This window comes from Phoxinus phoxinus (genome assembly GCF_949152265.1).
Source record: "Phoxinus phoxinus genome assembly, chromosome: 16".
Taxonomy (NCBI): domain Eukaryota; kingdom Metazoa; phylum Chordata; class Actinopteri; order Cypriniformes; family Leuciscidae; genus Phoxinus; species Phoxinus phoxinus.
This window is the reverse complement of record NC_136891.1, coordinates 12,463,161-12,482,314: the sequence shown is the minus strand read 5'-3', so window position 1 is coordinate 12,482,314 and position 19,154 is coordinate 12,463,161. Positions and strand designations below refer to the sequence as shown.

The 19,154-nt window shown below is 40.9% G+C and overlaps 1 protein-coding gene across 1 annotated transcript; it reads left to right on the top strand.

The window, feature by feature from the left end:
* The first annotated feature begins 178 nt into the window (after positions 1–178).
* On the top strand, positions 179–15,895 carry akirin2 (akirin 2). Its single transcript, XM_079638943.1, has 5 exons — positions 179–702; positions 8,605–8,745; positions 14,496–14,645; positions 15,096–15,167; positions 15,243–15,895. Exons 1-5 carry the CDS (start codon positions 525–527, stop codon positions 15,251–15,253), a joined length of 552 nt encoding a protein of 183 aa, XP_079495069.1. The 5' UTR covers positions 179–524; the 3' UTR covers positions 15,254–15,895.
* Positions 15,896–19,154: the final 3,259 nt, after the last annotated feature.

Sequence of the window (19,154 nt, the reverse complement as noted above, 5' to 3'; positions counted from 1 at the left end):
AGGGTCTTTTTTCAAATCCACAAACAATCCGAAACCACCAATGGGCGACTTCACTCGGAGAGAAAAGCGAGCAGGGCGCTGTGGGTTATGTAGTTTTAATATCAGCTCTTGACAGGAAACGAGCGTGAGGAAGAATCTTGCATAAAACTACAAGTACCGGCTTCGGCTGAAAGCCTCCGCGCATGCGCAGAGAAGCGGCGTCGTCAAAATGTTTTGTTTCCACGCCATATTTGTTAGCCGGCTAGCGCTCGCTCCAGAGGCGTCGGACGTGAGCTCGGCACAATCCGAAATCATCGGTGCTTTCATGAGGAGTATCGACTCCATAACAACATTTCTTCGTGCATATACGCGTCTGTGTTTGCTTAGTCAACGTTTTGGCCCGAAAGTCAACGCAGAATTTGAATAAAAACGAAGCGATTGGGTCGTGTTCCCTTGAGATCGTAGCAGGGGGCTCTCGCTGTTCGAGCGGATTATTTCTTCTCGACACGTTATTTTTTAAAATAAAAAACCAGTCTCTCGCTAAGATGGCGTGTGGAGCCACTCTGAAAAGGACTCTGGATTTCGACCCTCTGATGAACCAGGCGTCCCCGAAGAGGAGGAGATGCGCGCCCCTGTCTCCGTCCAGCTCGAGCGCGTCCCCGCAGAAGTACCTGCGCATGGAGCCCTCGCCCTTCGGCAGGGTGTCCTCAGCCCTCACCACAGGTCAGTGTGTGTGTATGTCTTCAGCCCTCACTTCATCAGACACTCGAGACTATGTGTGTGTGAACGGGTGAAATCATGCTAAAACTCGCTGGACAGAGGTGACGTTACTCCTGCTATCTGGCGACATCATCAAAACACTAGACTAAACGCAATTAACCCTCTTTATTGCATATACTCTCTATTTAACGTTACACTGTACAACTAGATAATCAAACCGCAGCCAGAGTTTTTCCCAGATCGACATGGGCCAGGAATGCTGCTAACTGTACAGACAGACAGATGTGTAATAACTCTCAGGCTTCAGATGGCGCACTGCTTTTGCTGTTTGCCACGATTACTGACCTTGTTTACCAAATAAGTTAAACTAGGTTATTTTTAAAAGGTTATTATCGGTGTATTAGCAGCATTATTGTTTGTGATGTTGATCAGGGGGTTTTGGCGTCCTGTGTGTTCCGTCATGGACCGGAAGTGATGTCGACCTCAGTGGTTTGGCTTTTCCTGCTGGTGGATCTGGTAATGACAGGATGACATTTCTTTGTTTTGTTTTTGAGAAGCACATAGCGCTAGCTGACTAATGTCCACGGTGCAGCAGGCGAGGAATCACATCAGTGTGTGTCACAGCTAGTGCTCGCCTTAGTAAATAGCAGAATAGTGCAACAGTTGGTTTCTTAAGTCTTAAGTAGGCATGAAAGGGAAGTTGCGCTAGTCTTTTTTTTTATCTAGTATTGTGACGGTTATCCGAGTGAAACTGTGTGGTGACAGATCAGGTCCTCCTCGAAATCGGGTCTCCATTAGGACCCCAAGCGATCCCATTGGCTCAGACTACTCTCTTTAGCGCCTGATTACAGTTCCTGCAAAATCGTATAATAAATTCAGTTTGAACTACGTTATAATGACCTTTAATGTCTATTACTTGGCTTATGTTGTAGCATAGCATACAGTTACTCAATTAGCCTGATAGCTTAGTTTTATTTGTTCTTACCCTACATAGTACAATCATCTTTAATGTAATTGTGTGTTAAATGTCCAAATATTTCAGTTTTAAAAATAATATGAATGATGTTCAATTCACTTACTAGGCTATTAATCGATTAATAAACAGTTTATCAAGTGAAAGAAACGTTGAATTTGTTTTATTGTGCACTATATAGTAGGGATGGGCATTTGATAAAATTCTGGAGAATTAACATGTTATATTAAAATTATTTATTTAACTTTTTATAAATGAAAAATACAGCTTGTTTTTCCTCTGAGATTTTTATTACAAGAAGATCTCTTAAACAGAGAGACCTTCGTTTGTTATTAACATGATCTGGGGTCAGACGCAACCGCAACCTGTGACCGTCAGTCCAGCTGGCGAAAACACCCGCTCTGAGGGGACTGACGTTGCCGGGATGCACAGTTACCTCCGCGCTAACTTGGCCAGCCCGGGCCGTGACCTCTTCCTGATTCTTCTTTTGAAATCAAAACGGAAACTCACAGGTAACTGAGTATGGCGTCAAATATTGGCCCCCGGGTGGTAAAATGTTTAATTGCTGCCACACAGTGAAATTAATTTCATTGCTTCAAGACTCCCACTACGTAACGCAACCTGCATTAGTTTAATCGATAACAAATTAACGTGATCGACGATGTTCTTAATGATCAATAATCGATCGTCGATTAATCATGCCCATCCCTACTATATAGTAACTAGGGGTGTAACGATTACACCAATGCCATGGTTCGGTTCATATCACGGTTTTGGAGCCTCGGTTTGGTTCGGTTTGCTGAGGGGGCAAGGTTCCTGGCAGGGCACCAGCAAGAATAAAGAACACTACCGATTTAGACGTCTGGTGAGTTGTTGGATAGATCAGTTGTTTTAACCATTCATATGAAATCGGTTTAAAGGAGTCATTAGTGCGCGAATCGGAGGTGTCATTAGCGGACGTGTACGCGTTGTGTGATTATCCCGTCAGTTTAGGACATTGCACAAGATTTGTCAACACAGAAAACATTTAATAGGAAAGGTTTTTAGGTTTATTGAACGTGTGGTTTGTCTCAGCTGAATGTGTGGAACGCTTTTCAGAGAAGGTACGGCAACGTTTTTTTTTTTTGCACAATACACACCGGTAATTCAGGAAAAAAAATCTTCCAATGCTTCACGTGAAGCTTCGGTCTTCCGACCTTTTACCATCTTGTCAATTCAAGATTTTGATTAGCCTAATATGCGCGAGGGAGGTAGAGCAAGACAGTTAAGACGGTGAGAGTGGGCTCTCTCTCTCTGCTCGTTCTCTCAGTAACCGGTCACAAGCGCAGCAGTCTGTCATCTACATCACTCACCGATCAAATAATGCTTTGGTGGGATAAAAAATCACTTTGGCGGCCGCCAAAAAACGTAATATGTAGCGGACGGTGTTTCTGTGGCGCATCGCCCACGAATGACTAACTGCCAAGCGTGATCGATCACCATAACGTGACATGCACTTGGAAATCAAAAGTTAGTGTATATTTAGTAAAAATACAGCTTTCATTAGTTGTTACAAGTGTAGGCTACTAATTACTATTTAATCAAATGTCAGAAAAACTAGTTTTGTGACATAAGGTGAAGTGAGAGCTGGGCGGGGCAGTAGGGGGGCGGGGCGCGTTCGGTTCGAAATGAGAGTTTCGCGATTCGAACCGTAAGTGGTGTATCGAGTTTTTTCTGTTCGGTTTGAATATCGTTACACCCCTAATAGTAACCTATACATATTTTAAGTTTTGATATCGTTCGTATGTAATTATTAACAACTGATAGTTGATAGAGACCTGATTTCGAGGGAGGACCCGATTTGTTGTGACACAACCGCTTCAGGAACAAGAACAAATGTGGGACAGGGCTTGATTTATTCCGTGGGGAATTGGTTGGATGTTTGTGTTTTGCTATTGGTTGCTTTTTAATCATGATCCAAACAACACGTCTCTTTTTTTTTTTACATCAGCATCTGCCAGTATGTTTGACTGATGTGTCTGAAGCGGGACTTTGTTTTGCCGGCTCTGAGAACGCCAGCACCTGATCACACAGCTATTACAACATTCTCTGTTAGTTTACTGTCTCTGTTTAACAGTTCTGTCTCATATGCTCTCTCTCACACACACACACACACGCACACACACTCGGGAGCCACTTGATCGAAAGACTGTGAACTAGGGCTGGGCGATAAAACGATAACGATAATTATCGCAATATATTTTTTCTCGATAAAACGATATCAAGAGTTCGATAAATGTTCGATAATGTTTATGCGCCAAAAGCGGAACTTAACTCATTTGAACCGCGCGCGCCACACGGACCGTTTATCAGCTCGGCTCAAAGTCCAACCTTCAGCGTAGCGCAAGCTCACTAGAGCAGATGCGTTTACTCTGATCGGCCTCGGTCACGAGATCCAGTGAGAAGCGCTTGAATTCAGCGAAGAACACAAATGTCCCAGTGATTTAAACCAGTTTAAAGGCAGATGAAACGGCGCTGACGAACAGGAGAAACACTGTGTGCAGTCAGAAGGCTTTTCCGTCTACAAAGTCCCATCATTTACCACGGACTTACTGTAACGTTAGCCTAGTAATATTAACTGCACTATGAAATGTGGGATATACATATTGAATTGTATTATTAATGTAGACAATGTATTAAAGGACTAATGGAATATAATTACAGTATTTAATAATGCATTTAGGCTACTGGTTTTCATAAATACCATAGAAACCATACAGTAACATTTTGCCATGATAGTGAGGTGCTGTAGGGCAGGCCATGCCTGGTTTTATCTGTGGTTATCATGATCTAAATGCATGATACTGGATGACCAATTGTTAATTTTAATAAAACTCAGAAACAGTCAGAATATTACATTATACCAAATAAAAATTAGCACTTGCAGAAACTAAGAAATAGTTTTTTCTATTAAGATATTTATTTTGTTAAGGAAAAATGACAAATGTTTGAATGTTCTACCTCAGATTTGTGAATGTTCCCCTGTTTGGCAAGTGTTTGTCATGATGTGTGTGTAGTCTCCTAAGTAAAAAATGTGGCTTTAAACTTGAAAGAAATAAAGATTTGACATTTATCGTGATAATTATCGATATCGACTGATATAAAAACAATTATCGTGATAATTTTTTTGGGCCTTATCGCCCAGCCCTACTGTGAACCCTTAATTTCAAGCTATCCTGCTCCATATTAAGTCTTATTCATGTCATTTTCACTGTGTGCCATATGTAAAATTAGCATTGTGCATGTAGTTTTAAAATTTTACAATTTTAAAACAGTTAAATTTATGTAATATTAATGTTTGATGAGGTGAAGTGTGACTGATATGGGTATAGACTACTGAAACTGAGATTTGTCACCAGTATCAGCTGTAGATCTCCAGTTTATTTCTTCTGTTCGGTCTGTCGAGGTCAGGCGTCCGCGAGTGAAAACATGAGCACACTGGAGAGCTGCTTTATAGCAGAAACTAATGATGTCACGTTGCCTTTGTTCAAACTGCTATGAATGTTTCAGGAAAAATTCAGCAGGTTCAGAGCTCCAACTGCGACCATTTTTCCTACCGGTGCAACCAAATATTTATTTAGGTCGCGTTGGCGCGACCACAACGTTGCCGAGCTGCGAATGCAAACAAAATGAAAGCGGAACGAAAATGTGCTACTCATTTATGCTTCACGGACCGTTTATTGACAGCACAGCCATGAGCGCAGTGCCATGAACTTGCCGATCTTGATCACGCGACATAGTTACTAGGAGATCCAGTTACTATGGAGACCATAGATATCAGATCAAACAGCGCTGATGTGGAAACCAGGAGAAACGCTTATATAAGGCTTTCAGTCCAAATATCACCATTTATTTAGGCTAATGTAGTAACTCAAACCATAACTATGGTATTGTGACAGAAATAGTCAAACGTTTCTTAGGTTGAAGCAACAAAATCCAAAAACGTAAAGAGTAAAGCCTATGTACGATTAATAAAATAGCTGTTAGAAAAGGCAAAATATGCGTTGTTTGTGGAAAACTGAAGTCTGAAGTTGAAAAGTTTTTCTTAGATGTCTGTGGCAGTGTGGTGTCCTCAAGTGGCGAGCTTTGTGATTGCATCATTCGAAAATTGCGTTGTATAATGATGAGTCCAAAAGATGGAATGCATTTTCCCAAGAGATCCACCGGAATAGCCTCCGAAAAGGGCTTCTTTTAACTTCTAGAAAAAACTTTTTTTAGTACAAACTAAAACATTTTTATTAATACGGGGAACTGCCCATAATGCCTCGGTTTCCCTGACGTCTTACGTCATTACAGCGTGCCGTGCTCAATCACTTATCTAGCTTTGAGCGCAACAACACAAAAATGAGCGAAGAAAGTGAAAATACACGGTCATCCTCAGAACCAGTGCCAGACGAACTAACAGTGAGACGTGGGTCAGCTTCTTTAGCCTGGAGATGGTTTGGCTTAGAGCCCTGCACGGGCCTCAAATCTAGGCCCTAGCCCGGCCCTGGCCTGAGACGCTCAGGCCCTAGCCCGGCCCGTGTCCGACAGCTCATCAGAATTATCAGCCCGAGTCCGACCCGAGCCCGTTTTTTTTTTTTTTTTTTTTAAATATATACACTGTAGCCTGGCCTAGGGCAAACTAGCTATTTGCAGACATTAAAATAGGTCCGTTTTGTTAGTTATGTTTATTTTCATTTCTTTATTAAGTTAATTTAGACAAATGTTCGGTTTCTTTTTGTTTTTTTATTGACGACCAAGCAGCTGACAGCGAGTTAAACATGTTTGATCCATTTAGCCTCTCAAATCAACACTTTACTTGGCTACAATAAAATCCATAAAACACCTTAAGCATATCACACATAGACAGTTATAGTTTAAACGTTTATCATTTTTTTAAAGCTGAGGCAAACTGCTCTGCTGCTCAGTCGCAACAGCGCTCGCAAACGAAATGAGCTATAGCCTACAATCTAAACAAATCAAATAAATGGCATTAAATTAAAAACAAACATGCAGATTATCTTACCTCAAAAATCAAGTCTTCACTACAGAACATGGCCATTCTTATTTCCAATAGTTTCCAACAGACTGATGAAAATAAAGTCGTTTTCAAACGAAAACCAACAAGACAGCCCCCTAACATGGCTAAGAACAGTTTCTTACAGAGCATCGTGAAGAAAAATCACAGCATCCACAGTGGAAGGTTTTAATTCAGTCGTGCTTTTTTCTTGAACTATTCCAGCTGCGCTGAAGTCACGCTCGCTATACTTCTGCTGCTGGCGGGGACACTAAAAACAGAGCGAGCCGGTCGCTCGAATCTTGGGTCGTGCCGCCGGGAAACCTGTGTGCGTGCGTGTGTGTGTGCGCGAGCGCGAGCAGACTGTCATGTGTCAGTCATATGTCAGTGTGATAGGTTTAAAACGTCTTTCTATGTTTGTTTTTCCATCGTCAACTTCTCATATTTAATTTGAATACATGTCTGAAATAGGCTATAAAAAGAAGGATAAGCCTAAAACAGGCCCGAGGCCCGGCCCGCGTGTGAACTATGACGTGAAAATTGGCCCGAAGTCCGGCCCTAGGGGCGTAAATAAGTCGGGGCCCGTCGGGCTCGGGCTGAAATGCAGGGCTCTAGTTTGGCTTTGACAAAAAAGACGAGCGACAAACGTTGCCCATAGTAGAATTTGTCGCAAGCAGATCGCCGTAAAGCATAGCGCCACAACCAACCTCTTCCATCATCTCCGTACCACGCACAAAACACAGTTTGACGAGTATGAAAGGCTTCGTGCTGCTGCTACAAACACGGTACAAAAAAAAAAACAGACACAACACAACAACAGACTTTGGCAGAAACATTCACAAAGAAAACGCCATATGAGAGATCTACTTAAGTAAATTTACTTGTTACTGTTACTGCATGTTTACACTTACAGTTTACACTGGTGTTTACCAAAGAAGTGTTTTGTAATTTCAAAAGCAAAAAAAAAAAGTTTGCTTTATTGCACATTTTACCTGCAGAGCAGTGTCTGTTATTTATTTAGTTCCTTTTGTCTTCTTTTTTATCCTCATCTTTTTTTATTCATATAATGTGCAAAAATTTTATATTGTGTTGTTGTAATTTGTACATTTTGTAAAACAACTTTTTTTTTAAAGAGGTAGTCACATTGTTGTTAGTCTATTACTAGAGTACTGCTGTTTGCAAAGCACAAAGTTAATTTATTACGTACATAGGCTATATTGTACTGAAAAAGCACTGTTGTATTACAATAAATATTTCGTACAGTAACTTGGTTCATGTTTAAATCAAGAATGTCTCTCATATCTTTATATACTAGTAATAATTCTATACAATAATAGGTCAAATGCAGCAAGTCAAAAGACCAACTGGACCTTCTTTGCCAGTTTGCACACATTTCTGAATATCGATATCGAGATATTGAAAAAAAAATATTGAGATATTAATTTGTCAATATCTCCCACCCCTACTTCAAACTGATTCAGTTTTCTGTTTTCTTCTTGTCATCTTAATTTGTTAATTATTTAAGTTAAAAATCTGTCACTGTCAGAAATGCTGCAGGTGCGTGATCATTTGATGTGGATCCAGGTTCTGTTGTTGATCTGTTCTGCATGCTGCTGTTTGCACGTTAAAATAAACCCGTGATAATTTTTTTTTTTTTTTTTACGGGTCACATACACTCGTTATTTTTATTTAATCCCAATTCAATATTAGAATCTTATCAGTTAACGGTTAATAATCGGACAACGAGCGGCGGTTGTCGGTTGGGAAAATTAACCGAAATGAGCATCCCTAGTCTGGGGCCCAGAGGTTGAGATTTGTGAACTGGTGTACTTCCCATGTGATCATGTTCTGGAGTCACTGTATAATTTGTGAATGCTTTGCTTCCCTCTTCCAGAGCAAATCCTGAGCAACATCAAGCAGGAGTACAAGCGCATGCAGAAGAGGAGACACCTGGAAAGCAGCTTCCAGCAGAGCGAGTCAGTGTGCGGTCTCGAGTCCCAGCCGCACGCCTCCTCTGGCTCGGCCACACTCACAGGTACTGCTCGCTCTCTTCTCAGGTCTGTTAGCACAGTGGTTCCCAAAGTGGGGGTCGCGAGATGATTTCTATAAAAAAAAAAAAGTGGAAAAAATATAAAGGCCCAATATATTTTTGTTGCAATTAATTTAATTCAATACTTGTTAAATAGTGTTTGCAGAAAAGTCTGATAAAAAAAATATACATAATATAGGCTACCGGTATATATTTTAATTAAATTAGTAATTTTGTCCCAGCATTATGAGATTACGTCAGCGCCAATCACAATCAAGTTGTCAAGTCAAGTACATCACGCGCAGCAAGCGGAGGTCAGTGAGGGTGAGCCGCACGAAATGCCCTCCACTTCTGCTAAGGGTGGAGCCCGCCAAGCCCATCACTCGGATCCGGCTTACTCCAAATCAAGAAAATACAGAGAGGAATTTATTAAGTATGGATTTGTGTGTCAGGTCGTAAACTGAGAACAACATCCCCAGTGCGTAGTGTGCTCTGAAGTCCTTGCTCACGAGAGTCTTAAGCCAGTAAAAATGCAAGACATCTGAACACTAAACATCCCAATCTCGCTGCTAAACCTATCGAGTTTTTCCGCAGAAAAGAGGGAGAGTTACGAGGGCAAAAGATATGTATCAATGCTTTATTTTTATAGGCTATATTTTACAGTTTTGGATAAAATAGGGCTAAAAAATGTTTTCATAATTTTTGCTTAAAAATAAAAAATTCATAAATTATTTTATGATAAACATTAATGACTTAAGTGAACTCTATAGTTATAAACGCAAATAATAATAATAATTAGCCTATCATTATTATTATCAGCCTACAAGGCTACGTATTTAGAAGACACTTGTATCCAAAAAAGGAACACAGCAATTAGTCAAATGTCTGTCATAATACGGGTTATACAGGGTTTTATTTGATTATCACAAATAAAGACAAGATTTTGACGCATATCCAAGGGTTCGTGCGGAGTGTGAGCGCGCACTACATGGCACGGAGGCGCGGGCGCGAACACTTGTATTTCCCTATCAACTGTGGAAACAACTTAACTCTCCGAGAGAGAACAGGTGGATATCGAGCGGCTCATGCAGAATTGTAACACTGATTTTGCGCGTAGAACAATAAAATATAACTTTGTGTGCTTTGAGACTGGGCATAAAATCGATTTGCTGTACATTTCACGCGACAGGAGGGGTTGTTGAGGTGGGGCGGGGGAGGTGGGGGGTCGCGGGGCAGCAGCGCATTTATCATGGGGGTCGCGGGCTAAAAAGTTTGGGAACCCCTGTGTTAGCAGACTAATTCACAGGTACTGCTCGCTCTCTTCCCATGTCTGTTAGCAGACTAATTCACAGGTACTGCAGGACAGCACTTTCATACACATACATTTCAAAACGCCGTTTAAAAATGCTCCCCGGTTTCCTACGTTTTAGTGTGGATGAGAAACTTTTGGGAAACGCCTGAAAACACTAAATTCACCTTTAGTGCGCATGCGTAAAACCTTACAAAAGCTCACGGAGATGATACAGACGGAAAAATAAATAACAAATCTGTCTCCATTAGGCTATATGTTTGTTCTAAAATGCTAAAACTGCTCTCATGTTTCGCCGCAAGACAGCAAAAGCAAGTGAATTTTCTGTCATCTTTGCAGGACTGTGATATATGTAGAGTAGGTATGCACCGATACTGAGCTCATGTGCTCGTAAAAATGCCCCGATACCAGGCAGCGTGTGTTTGTGTCCAGACAAAGAAACACTGACAACAGAAATGATAATGGGATAAAAAAGAAGGCTGTTTATGAAGTAAATGTATCTTATTATTGAAATATTACACAGAATATAGTAACGCCTATATAGCTGTGGTGCGCGAGCTGATAAGAGGAAAAAGCGCAATGGATTGAGCGCGCCCCGGCACAGACGCGCAAGCTGGTCGAGCGCATCAGACGTCAGTGGAAAGTTTGTAGTTCAGTCGGATGTCAATGGCAAAGAAAGTAAACCGAGGCATGTAGCTTATTATTTAACAAGGCATTCTTTTTCTTTGAAGAAACAAAGGCTAAATAATTAGTTACATTTGTTGTTTGTTATTGGATGACACGCAGTGACATATAGGCCTACAGTATTATCAGCTGTGTGATGTGTTTCTACCCTGAAACATTTAATTCAAATAGAGACCTGGCGCGCGCAGTGAGGGAGACAAAAGAAACTTGCTAAAAAGAGAGCCTATAGCACGTCCGCGAGAGAGAGGCAAAGACAAACGCCTGTTCTTAATTTAATTTAGCTTTGTACTATTTTCATTTAGTAGCCTAATGTTTTAAAGGGGTCATGGCATGGTTTATTTTATTTTATTATTATGTTCCCTTAGGTGCAATTATAGTATTACTATAGTTTTTTTTTACAAAAAACTTTTCAAATGTAGTGATTTATGACCTTTTCCCACCCTGTTTCTCATCCTCTGGTTCAAACAGTCTGTTTTGGGGGTGTTTCCCCTTTAAGAGTTCAGTGTTAACGCCCACTGTTATGATTGGCTAACGTCAGTGCCTATGCATAAATTATTAACGCCCCCAGCCAGAACATTTGCGGATTCAGCGTATTTAAAAAGTAGTTTAAAGTTTTAAATACATTACTTACAGTTTGCGTCGTCGTTGTTGAGCCCAGAATAGTCGGCACGGACTTATCTTTGAGCAACAGTTTTCTGGCAAAGCCAGCATCATTTTGGGATTTGTTCTCAAAACAGTCATCCTTCAAATGTATAGAACAAACGCTTAAACTAACACTGCCGTGACTGAGACGTCCGCAAAAAATACAGTGCATCCATTTTTCCCTGACGACTGGATCTTTCGCAGCGTATTCAAAGATGTTGTTTGTCCACAGCCAGGAACAGCACATCTGTGTGGCATCGTAATTTCCCTGTACACAGACCCACTCGCTGTCCGTCGACTGAACACTTGTGAGGCGCGCGGGCGCGACAATGATACGAAATGAGCGTAGTTGTCTTGCGCTTTAAGCGTAGTTGTCTTGTGCTGGAGGCGGTCTATATGCAAACGCTGGTACGTCACTTCGTACCGTGATGTCGCTTCTTACCATGGATCCAGAACGAGCTGTATTTAGAGCTTGATTAAATAAATGATTCGTTTATAATGGGGAGGACGTCTTAAGCTATGAAACTTGCAGGACGTTTTAATGGTACAAAGACCTCTTATATACCAAAAGATCAAGGCAAATTGAGTTTCTCATGTCATGATCCCTTTAATTGTAGACAGCAAAGCTGCAATTTCTTTGGCAATATTAAAAATAGCCTATCGCAAGAATAAGATTCTGTATTTCTCATTTTGCATCGCATATGGAAAAGCTGAACTCGACTTGTTTTAAATAAATAAACTGTCCCGATCATTTAAACCTTGAAATGTGCGATGGGGTTTTAAACTAAATTAATTTTTGTGTTTTAAATTTTCACTGGTTTTTATATTGAAAGCAATACTAATTAGTAATTTCAAATTCTGATTTGTTCAATGTATGGATCTGTTTGGAAAATGTTCTTTCGTTGCTATGGCCAGGTATCACTGTCAGTCATCTCAATTTTGTGAATAATTCACAAAACAATAATTTAGCATCAAGCTTAATCTTCTTCGCTTTCTGGTGCGACCGGCTGATCTCCTTCAACAGCACCTTCGGGTTTTGTCGTCTGTACAGCGTTGGCAAACTCTTCTGGAATGTAGCAAATTTATGTTGTATCCTAATGTCCCATTATTAATTAAACAAAACGACTTTAATAATCTGTTACCTATTTAAGCATTAAGAACGGTAAAACATAAATGCTGTCAGCCAACATCGTTTAACCGCATGTGCCCATAGGCTTCAATGTTATCGCCTAAACGCCTATTAATAAAAATAACAGACAATGAATAACAAAGCTCCGAAAAGTGTTTCGAATCATTAAATGAACATTTTTAGAAGTTTTTATTTTTGACAAATATCCTTTTAAACTACAAACAAAATGATGTGGATAGAGCTGAGATTCGAACTCCTGATCACTTGAAGCTCCGCGACGCACATGTTGAAGCGTTGACCACACAGCTATCGTCTGAACTCTGTTTTACGTGCTTGAGCTTAACCTCTTATGCTTACGCAAAGCCTCATTGATGTGACATTTTTCTGTTGAAATGTTTTCTTTATTTATTAAAGAAAATGATGCATAACAACCTGTACACCTATTTAAATATGAATTAATGCTAAAACACAAATGCTGCCGACTAACACCGGTTAGCAAGTCCTGACAATGTTTTAAGTTTACGATCAATTAGTTTAATTTATTTTACTGTTATGTTTCAGTTCATAAATATAGGCCTATTAAAATAACACAAAGTAGGGCTATGACGCATAACCTTGACATGCATAGCCTTTCTGAATTATTAATTAGTTTTAGAAAAACTGGGCACACAATGCCCACTTTTTGGACACAATGCGTTTAGCCTACTTTGCTTAAATTTGCTGCAATAATAGAAGCCTAGGCTATTTGTTTTAGTTCTAAATTTGTGCTGTAATTTTAGTATTGGGGATAATGAATTAGTTTAACTGATTCACTTGAATTTATTTGCTACCAGTTCTCAACAAACCGCGGCAGATTACGCAATAGAGAGAATAAACAGACACTTTTCAAAGTCTATAATTGTAGCGCCACTTAGCGGTAAAAGGCAGCAACTACACATCCCAATTTTACCGCCGCGGGAATGGCGCCGGTAAAAGTATTATTCTGATTATCAACTGTATGTCCTCGTTTTTTTTGCATGCTGACCACATCGTAACACTTATTTATATAGCAACAAATAAATACAAATAAATCCAGATAAATGGCGATTATACCGCATATCGCGCTATTGAGCCACTCAAAATTAGCGCAAAGGTAATTTCTTCAGATCTGATCCAGAGAGAGCCGTTGTCATGTATAGATATGAAACCGCTTCACTGACAGTCTTTTCAACATCACAGTATAATTTTTGTCTTACAGTAACTCACACTATCACATAAGTACTGGATAAAAGTTTATAGTTCAGATATAAACACTGATGTTTACGGTGGTGATCAGAATAGAGCAAATCACCCTTTGATAGATACTTGATCCTTCAATAAAGATTGTATCAGTTACATCATTACACCAGTAGGTGGAGACAAGAGACTGTTAAAAATGTGTTTGTCATTGAATCATTCAAGAGATTCGTTCAAAAACACTGAATCATCCAGTAATGAAACAAGTGAAGTCTTTACGGCCCTGTTTACACCTGGTATTAAGAAGCGTTTTTGTCGGTCGGATTACAAGTGGACGACACTTTACGTGTAAACAGGCTCTAAAATGGTTTTAGATTGTCCACTTTCCACCACTTCCAGATTGCTTTCGTTGTGTTGTGGACGCTTCGGTGGTCGAATGTCATTTCCTGGAGACGGATGTCAAGAAGTAAACTGGCTTTTGATATTAGGGCTATTACAAAAAAAACTATTTTGGTATTGACCAAAACAAAAATCCTACCGGTGTCCCACCCCTAATTGAAAAATGTATTCAATACAGGAAGAACAAATTAAAATGCTTGGAATTTCTATTTGTCTGATTTTTCCAATTTAAGGCTAATGTTATTTTAATGCTTAAAAGCTGTGGTGAATGTTGTATCCAGTGCGCCGTGAGTGGCTGATGATGATGATGATGATGGTTGACCGCAGGATTATGCGCTGTAACGCAGGACTGACGCGGGCGCTCTCTGTCTCCTGCAGGCGTGTCCTCCGGGTCCGTGTCCCCGTCCCGGCGCGAGCAGCCGCTGTTCACGCTGAAGCAGGTGGGCATGATCTGCGAGCGGCTGCTGAAGGAGCGCGAGGAGAAGGTCCGGGAAGAGTACGACGAGATCCTCACTACCAAACTTGCAGGTATCCGCTAGGGCTGTAAACGATTAATCGCGATTAATCGAATCCAAAATAAAAGTTTGGGTTTACATAATATATGTGTGTGTATTGTGTATAATTATTTTGTATATATAAATACACACACATGCATGTATATATTTAAATGTGTTATTTATATATAAAATAGTTCTATTTATATATATATATAATATAAATCATATAAAAATAGTTATATGCAGTATGTAAATGCAAATATTTCTCAAATATATACATGCATGTGTGTGTATTTTTTTAATATATATATATATACATACATGCGTATACAAAATAATTATACACTACACACACATATATTGTGTAAAACATGCATCGCTCGCATTGATGGCCATTACAAAACCCAAAGGCGTTCTCCAGTGCAGGCGTGTGTTTGTGGGCTAATCCGATCATTGATGGAGTTGTCGTCTTGTCTTCCAGAACAGTACGATGCTTTCGTGAAGTTCACCCATGACCAGCTGATGAGGCGGTTTGGAGAGCAGCCTGCCAGCTGTACGTGTCTTCTCTCTCTGCTCACATATCTGTGTGTGTGCACTCGTGTGCTGATGCTGCTGCTGTTGTGTGCAGATGTGTCCTGAGCGGGCCGTGCTGTGGGGGGCGTGCTGGTGCTCGTGTCCTGTGGTTGGTGCCGTGTCCAGTGGATCTGTGCCTGCGTGAGCTCCTGACGCTCCTGACGCTCCTGACGGCTGGATCTCCAGCAGTGCCAATCGCATCTTTCCCCCGCTGGGCTTCTGTCAGTGCGTAATCTCTCTCTCTATCTCTATCTCTATCTCTATCTCTATCTCTCTCTCTCTCTCTCTCTCTCTCTATATCTCTCTATCTATCTCTCTCTCTCTCTCTCTCTCACTCTCTCTCTCTCAGCTCGGAGTGCGTGCTTCCTGCCCTCTCCTCAACGCCCATATATGGACCTTCGCAATCAGTGGCTGTGTCTCTCCATCTGAACCCTGGATATTTATTAGGCTTTGATCAGGCCTTTTATACAGTCACCTGTCATTTCATCCTCAACCTTTTTTTGTTTGGTTCTGTAAAATGCCTTTTATTCACTGCAAATGATGATAAATGTGAGAGTGTGTGAGAAACTTTGGGACGGTGTGTCTTGGAGACTGCTGTGTCTTGGAGACTGCTGTTCATAGCTTTGTGTAAATACAGCCTGACGCTCATCTGGAGTTTTCCTGTACAAATCCCATACTGCATTTATTTTGATTAAATCTTTTTTTTCATGCTTTGTATTTATTTTAATTTTTTATTTCCTGTTTTGTTTTTGCCCCTTTCTTCTGCATTATAGTTTTACTGCTCCTGTAGTTCAAATGACTTTATGTTGGGAAAAGTATACACAAATAAACTGTTTACATAACTAGTGTTCTTTCTTGCAAGCCAGGGTTCCTGTACGAGATTCCTACATCCACATTGTGCTCGGCTCAATTTAAAACACTGTCAACTGAGACTAATTGACTGTTGACACTATTGGATGTTTCATCATGTTTGAAGTGATAATCGCTCACAGATCTCACACACCTGCCCCAGAATCAACACAGGTTTTGTTTTTACTTGTAAACAAACTAAAATGAACAGTTCTCTAATGATTGCAGCTCTTGCTAACTTAAACTAAGCCCCGTCCCCTTTGCTGTGGAGGCATGTCGGCAAAATGATTGACAGACAGCTCTGTCTTTTTTCTATCACAGCAGAGGCAGTGCACCTTCTTAAATTAGCACAAGAAAACAATTACGGTCATTAAAGTCTGACAAGAAATGCTGTTTTCGACATAATAGAGAAAATTTGTGCACTAAAAAAGAAAGAAAAAAGGAAATATTCTAATTGTTTACGCTACAATACAATTCTGTTATTTTTACCATAAATGTTTTGCTACTTTTCAAATGCCACGTGTTTACCATTGGGGTTTACCAAGGTTTTTTTTTTTTTAAAGAGCCTGTCCCATAATTAAACTATCATATAGAAATACGCTGAACACCTGAGATAAATTAAATGAAATTCATCCCAGAAAAAATAAGTCCTTATCTGTGTATCATGTGATATTGATCTGAAAAATGTACCAAGTGATGCAGTTACAGGTGATTTTAGTGTACATTTTTAGTTGGTCTTATGTAATTCATATCTACAAGTCTACATGACATTTATTAGACACATGACATATAATAGCTGTTTATAACTGCCTAATGGACATTATTATCTCGACACACTCATCTCTGACTGATAACAGAATACTTCTTAGATTGACCATTAAAGCATTTTCTGTAAAGCTGCTTTGCTGTACAAATAAACTTGAATTGAATGAATTAGCTTTTATGTTCACCTATGTTCAGTCTGTAGTGTATTCTATATTTCCCATGATGATTTGTACTACCAGTATCATATTCATGTGGTTTGAGGCTTTATTTACGTCCATACCTACCCTTAACCTACCCTTTTAAACAATGTGGTTGGTTGCACAATATCTCTGACATGTGGTATTATTCTTTAGAATGATGTGCGAAATAAAGTTCTAAAAGATTTTCCAGCTGATGAACGATAAAAACATTGACAGGCAATCAGAATCCATCCTGCTTTAAAAAGCTTGAGCATTTAAAGCGACTCTGACAGAGGACAAAACTGCAGCAGACACAAGATCTCGTCACTCCATCTCGTCTCAATCCATCTCATCTCTCTCCATCTCGTCTCAATCCGTCTTGTCTCAATCCACCTCGTCTCTCTCCATCTCGTCTCAATCCGTCTCATCTCTCTCCATCTCGTCTCACTCCGTCTCGTCTCTCTCCGTCTCGTCTCAATCCGTCTCGTCTCTCTCCATCTCGTCTCACTCCGTCTCGTCTCATTTCATCTTGTCTCACTCCGTCTCGTCTCAATCCATCTTGTCTCACTCCGTCTCGTCTCCATCTTGTCTCAATCCATCTCGTCTCTCTCCATCTTGTCTCAATCCATCTCGTCTCTCTCCGTCTTGTCTCTCTCCATCTCGTCTCAATCCCTCTCGTCTCACTCCGTCTTGTCTCTCTCCATCTCATCTCACTCCATCTCGTCTCAATCTATTTCGTCTAAATCCATCTCGTCTCAATCGTTCTTGTCTCTCTCCATCTCGTTTCAATCTATCTCGTCTCACTCCATCTCATCTCAATCCGTCTCGTCTCACTCCGTCTCGTCTCACTCCGTCTCGTCTCACTCCATCTCGTCTCAATCCATCTCGTCTCACTCCGTCTCATCTCTCTCCATCTCGTCTCTCTCCGTCTCATCTCTCTCCATCTCGTCTCTCTCCGTCTCGTCTCTCAATCTCTTCTCTCTCCGTCTCGTCTCTCTCCGTCTCATCTCTCTCCATCTCGTCTCTCTCCGTCTCGTCTCTCAATCTCGTCTCTCTCCGTCTCGTCTCTCTCCGTCTCGTCTCCATCTTGTCTCAATCCATCTCGTCTCTCTCCATCTTGTCTCAATCCATCTCGTCTCTCTCCGTCTTGTCTCTCTCCATCTCGTCTCAATCCCTCTCGTCTCACTCCGTCTTGTCTCTCTCCATCTCATCTCACTCCATCTCGTCTCAATCTATTTCGTCTAAATCCATCTCGTCTCAATCGTTCTTGTCTCTCTCCATCTCGTCTCAATCCATCTCATCTCTCTCCATCTCGTCTCAATCCGTCTCGTCTCACTCCGTCTCGTCTCACTCCGTCTCGTCTCACTCCATCTCGTCTCTCCATCTCGTCTCAATCCATCTCGTCTCACTCCGTCTCATCTCTCTCCATCTCGTCTCTCTCCGTCTCATCTCTCTCCATCTCGTCTCTCTCCGTCTCGTCTCTCAATCTCTTCTCTCTCCGTCTCGTCTCTCTCCGTCTCATCTCTCTCCATCTCGTCTCTCTCCGTCTCGTCTCTCAATCTCGTCTCTCTCCGTCTCGTCTCTCTCCGTCTCGTCTTTCTCCATCTCGTCTCTCTCCATCTCGTCTCAATCCTTCTCGCCTTACTCCGTCTCGTCTCTCTCCATCTCGTCTCTTCACTGGCTTCTGCCTTTCCTTTATCTTGCTTTCCAGCTTCGATGAGCCAACAGCAAATGATCGCACTCATCCCAGTGTTCACATCCGATGGTCTTCAGCTTTAAGCTCAGTTCAGTGGCTCCTTCCAGCCATCATTTATTCCATGCACTCCAGTGGACATCCTCATCCCCAGTAACACCAGACTGAGAAGAGGCTTCATCAGGCCTGGGATTTCTGCCGGATTCAACCATCTTCGCAATACATAGTTATAGACTCGACCTTTCACAGCAGGACGCCGGTAAAGCATGATCCACTGTCACTGAGCTTCACAACTTCATAGCTGCACAACTCAGACATCATGCAATTATTGATATATTTTAGATAAATAGCAATACAAAGGAGTTTTGTTTTATTCATTTTGTATTGCATGTTTAACGTTTAATTTAATTTCATCACAACAAAATGCAATTAAAAACAATAATCTGGTGGAAATTATAATGGGACAGCTAGCCCTAGCAGG

Coding starts and splice junctions, on each gene's coding strand:
- akirin2 (XM_079638943.1), top strand. CDS start 525: ATGGCGTGTGGAGCCACTCTGAAAAGGACTCTGGATTTCGACCCTCTG. Junction 703..8,604: donor GTCCTCAGCCCTCACCACAG/GTCAGTGTGTGT, acceptor TCCCTCTTCCAG/AGCAAATCCTGAGCAACATC. Junction 8,746..14,495: donor TGGCTCGGCCACACTCACAG/GTACTGCTCGCT, acceptor TGTCTCCTGCAG/GCGTGTCCTCCGGGTCCGTG.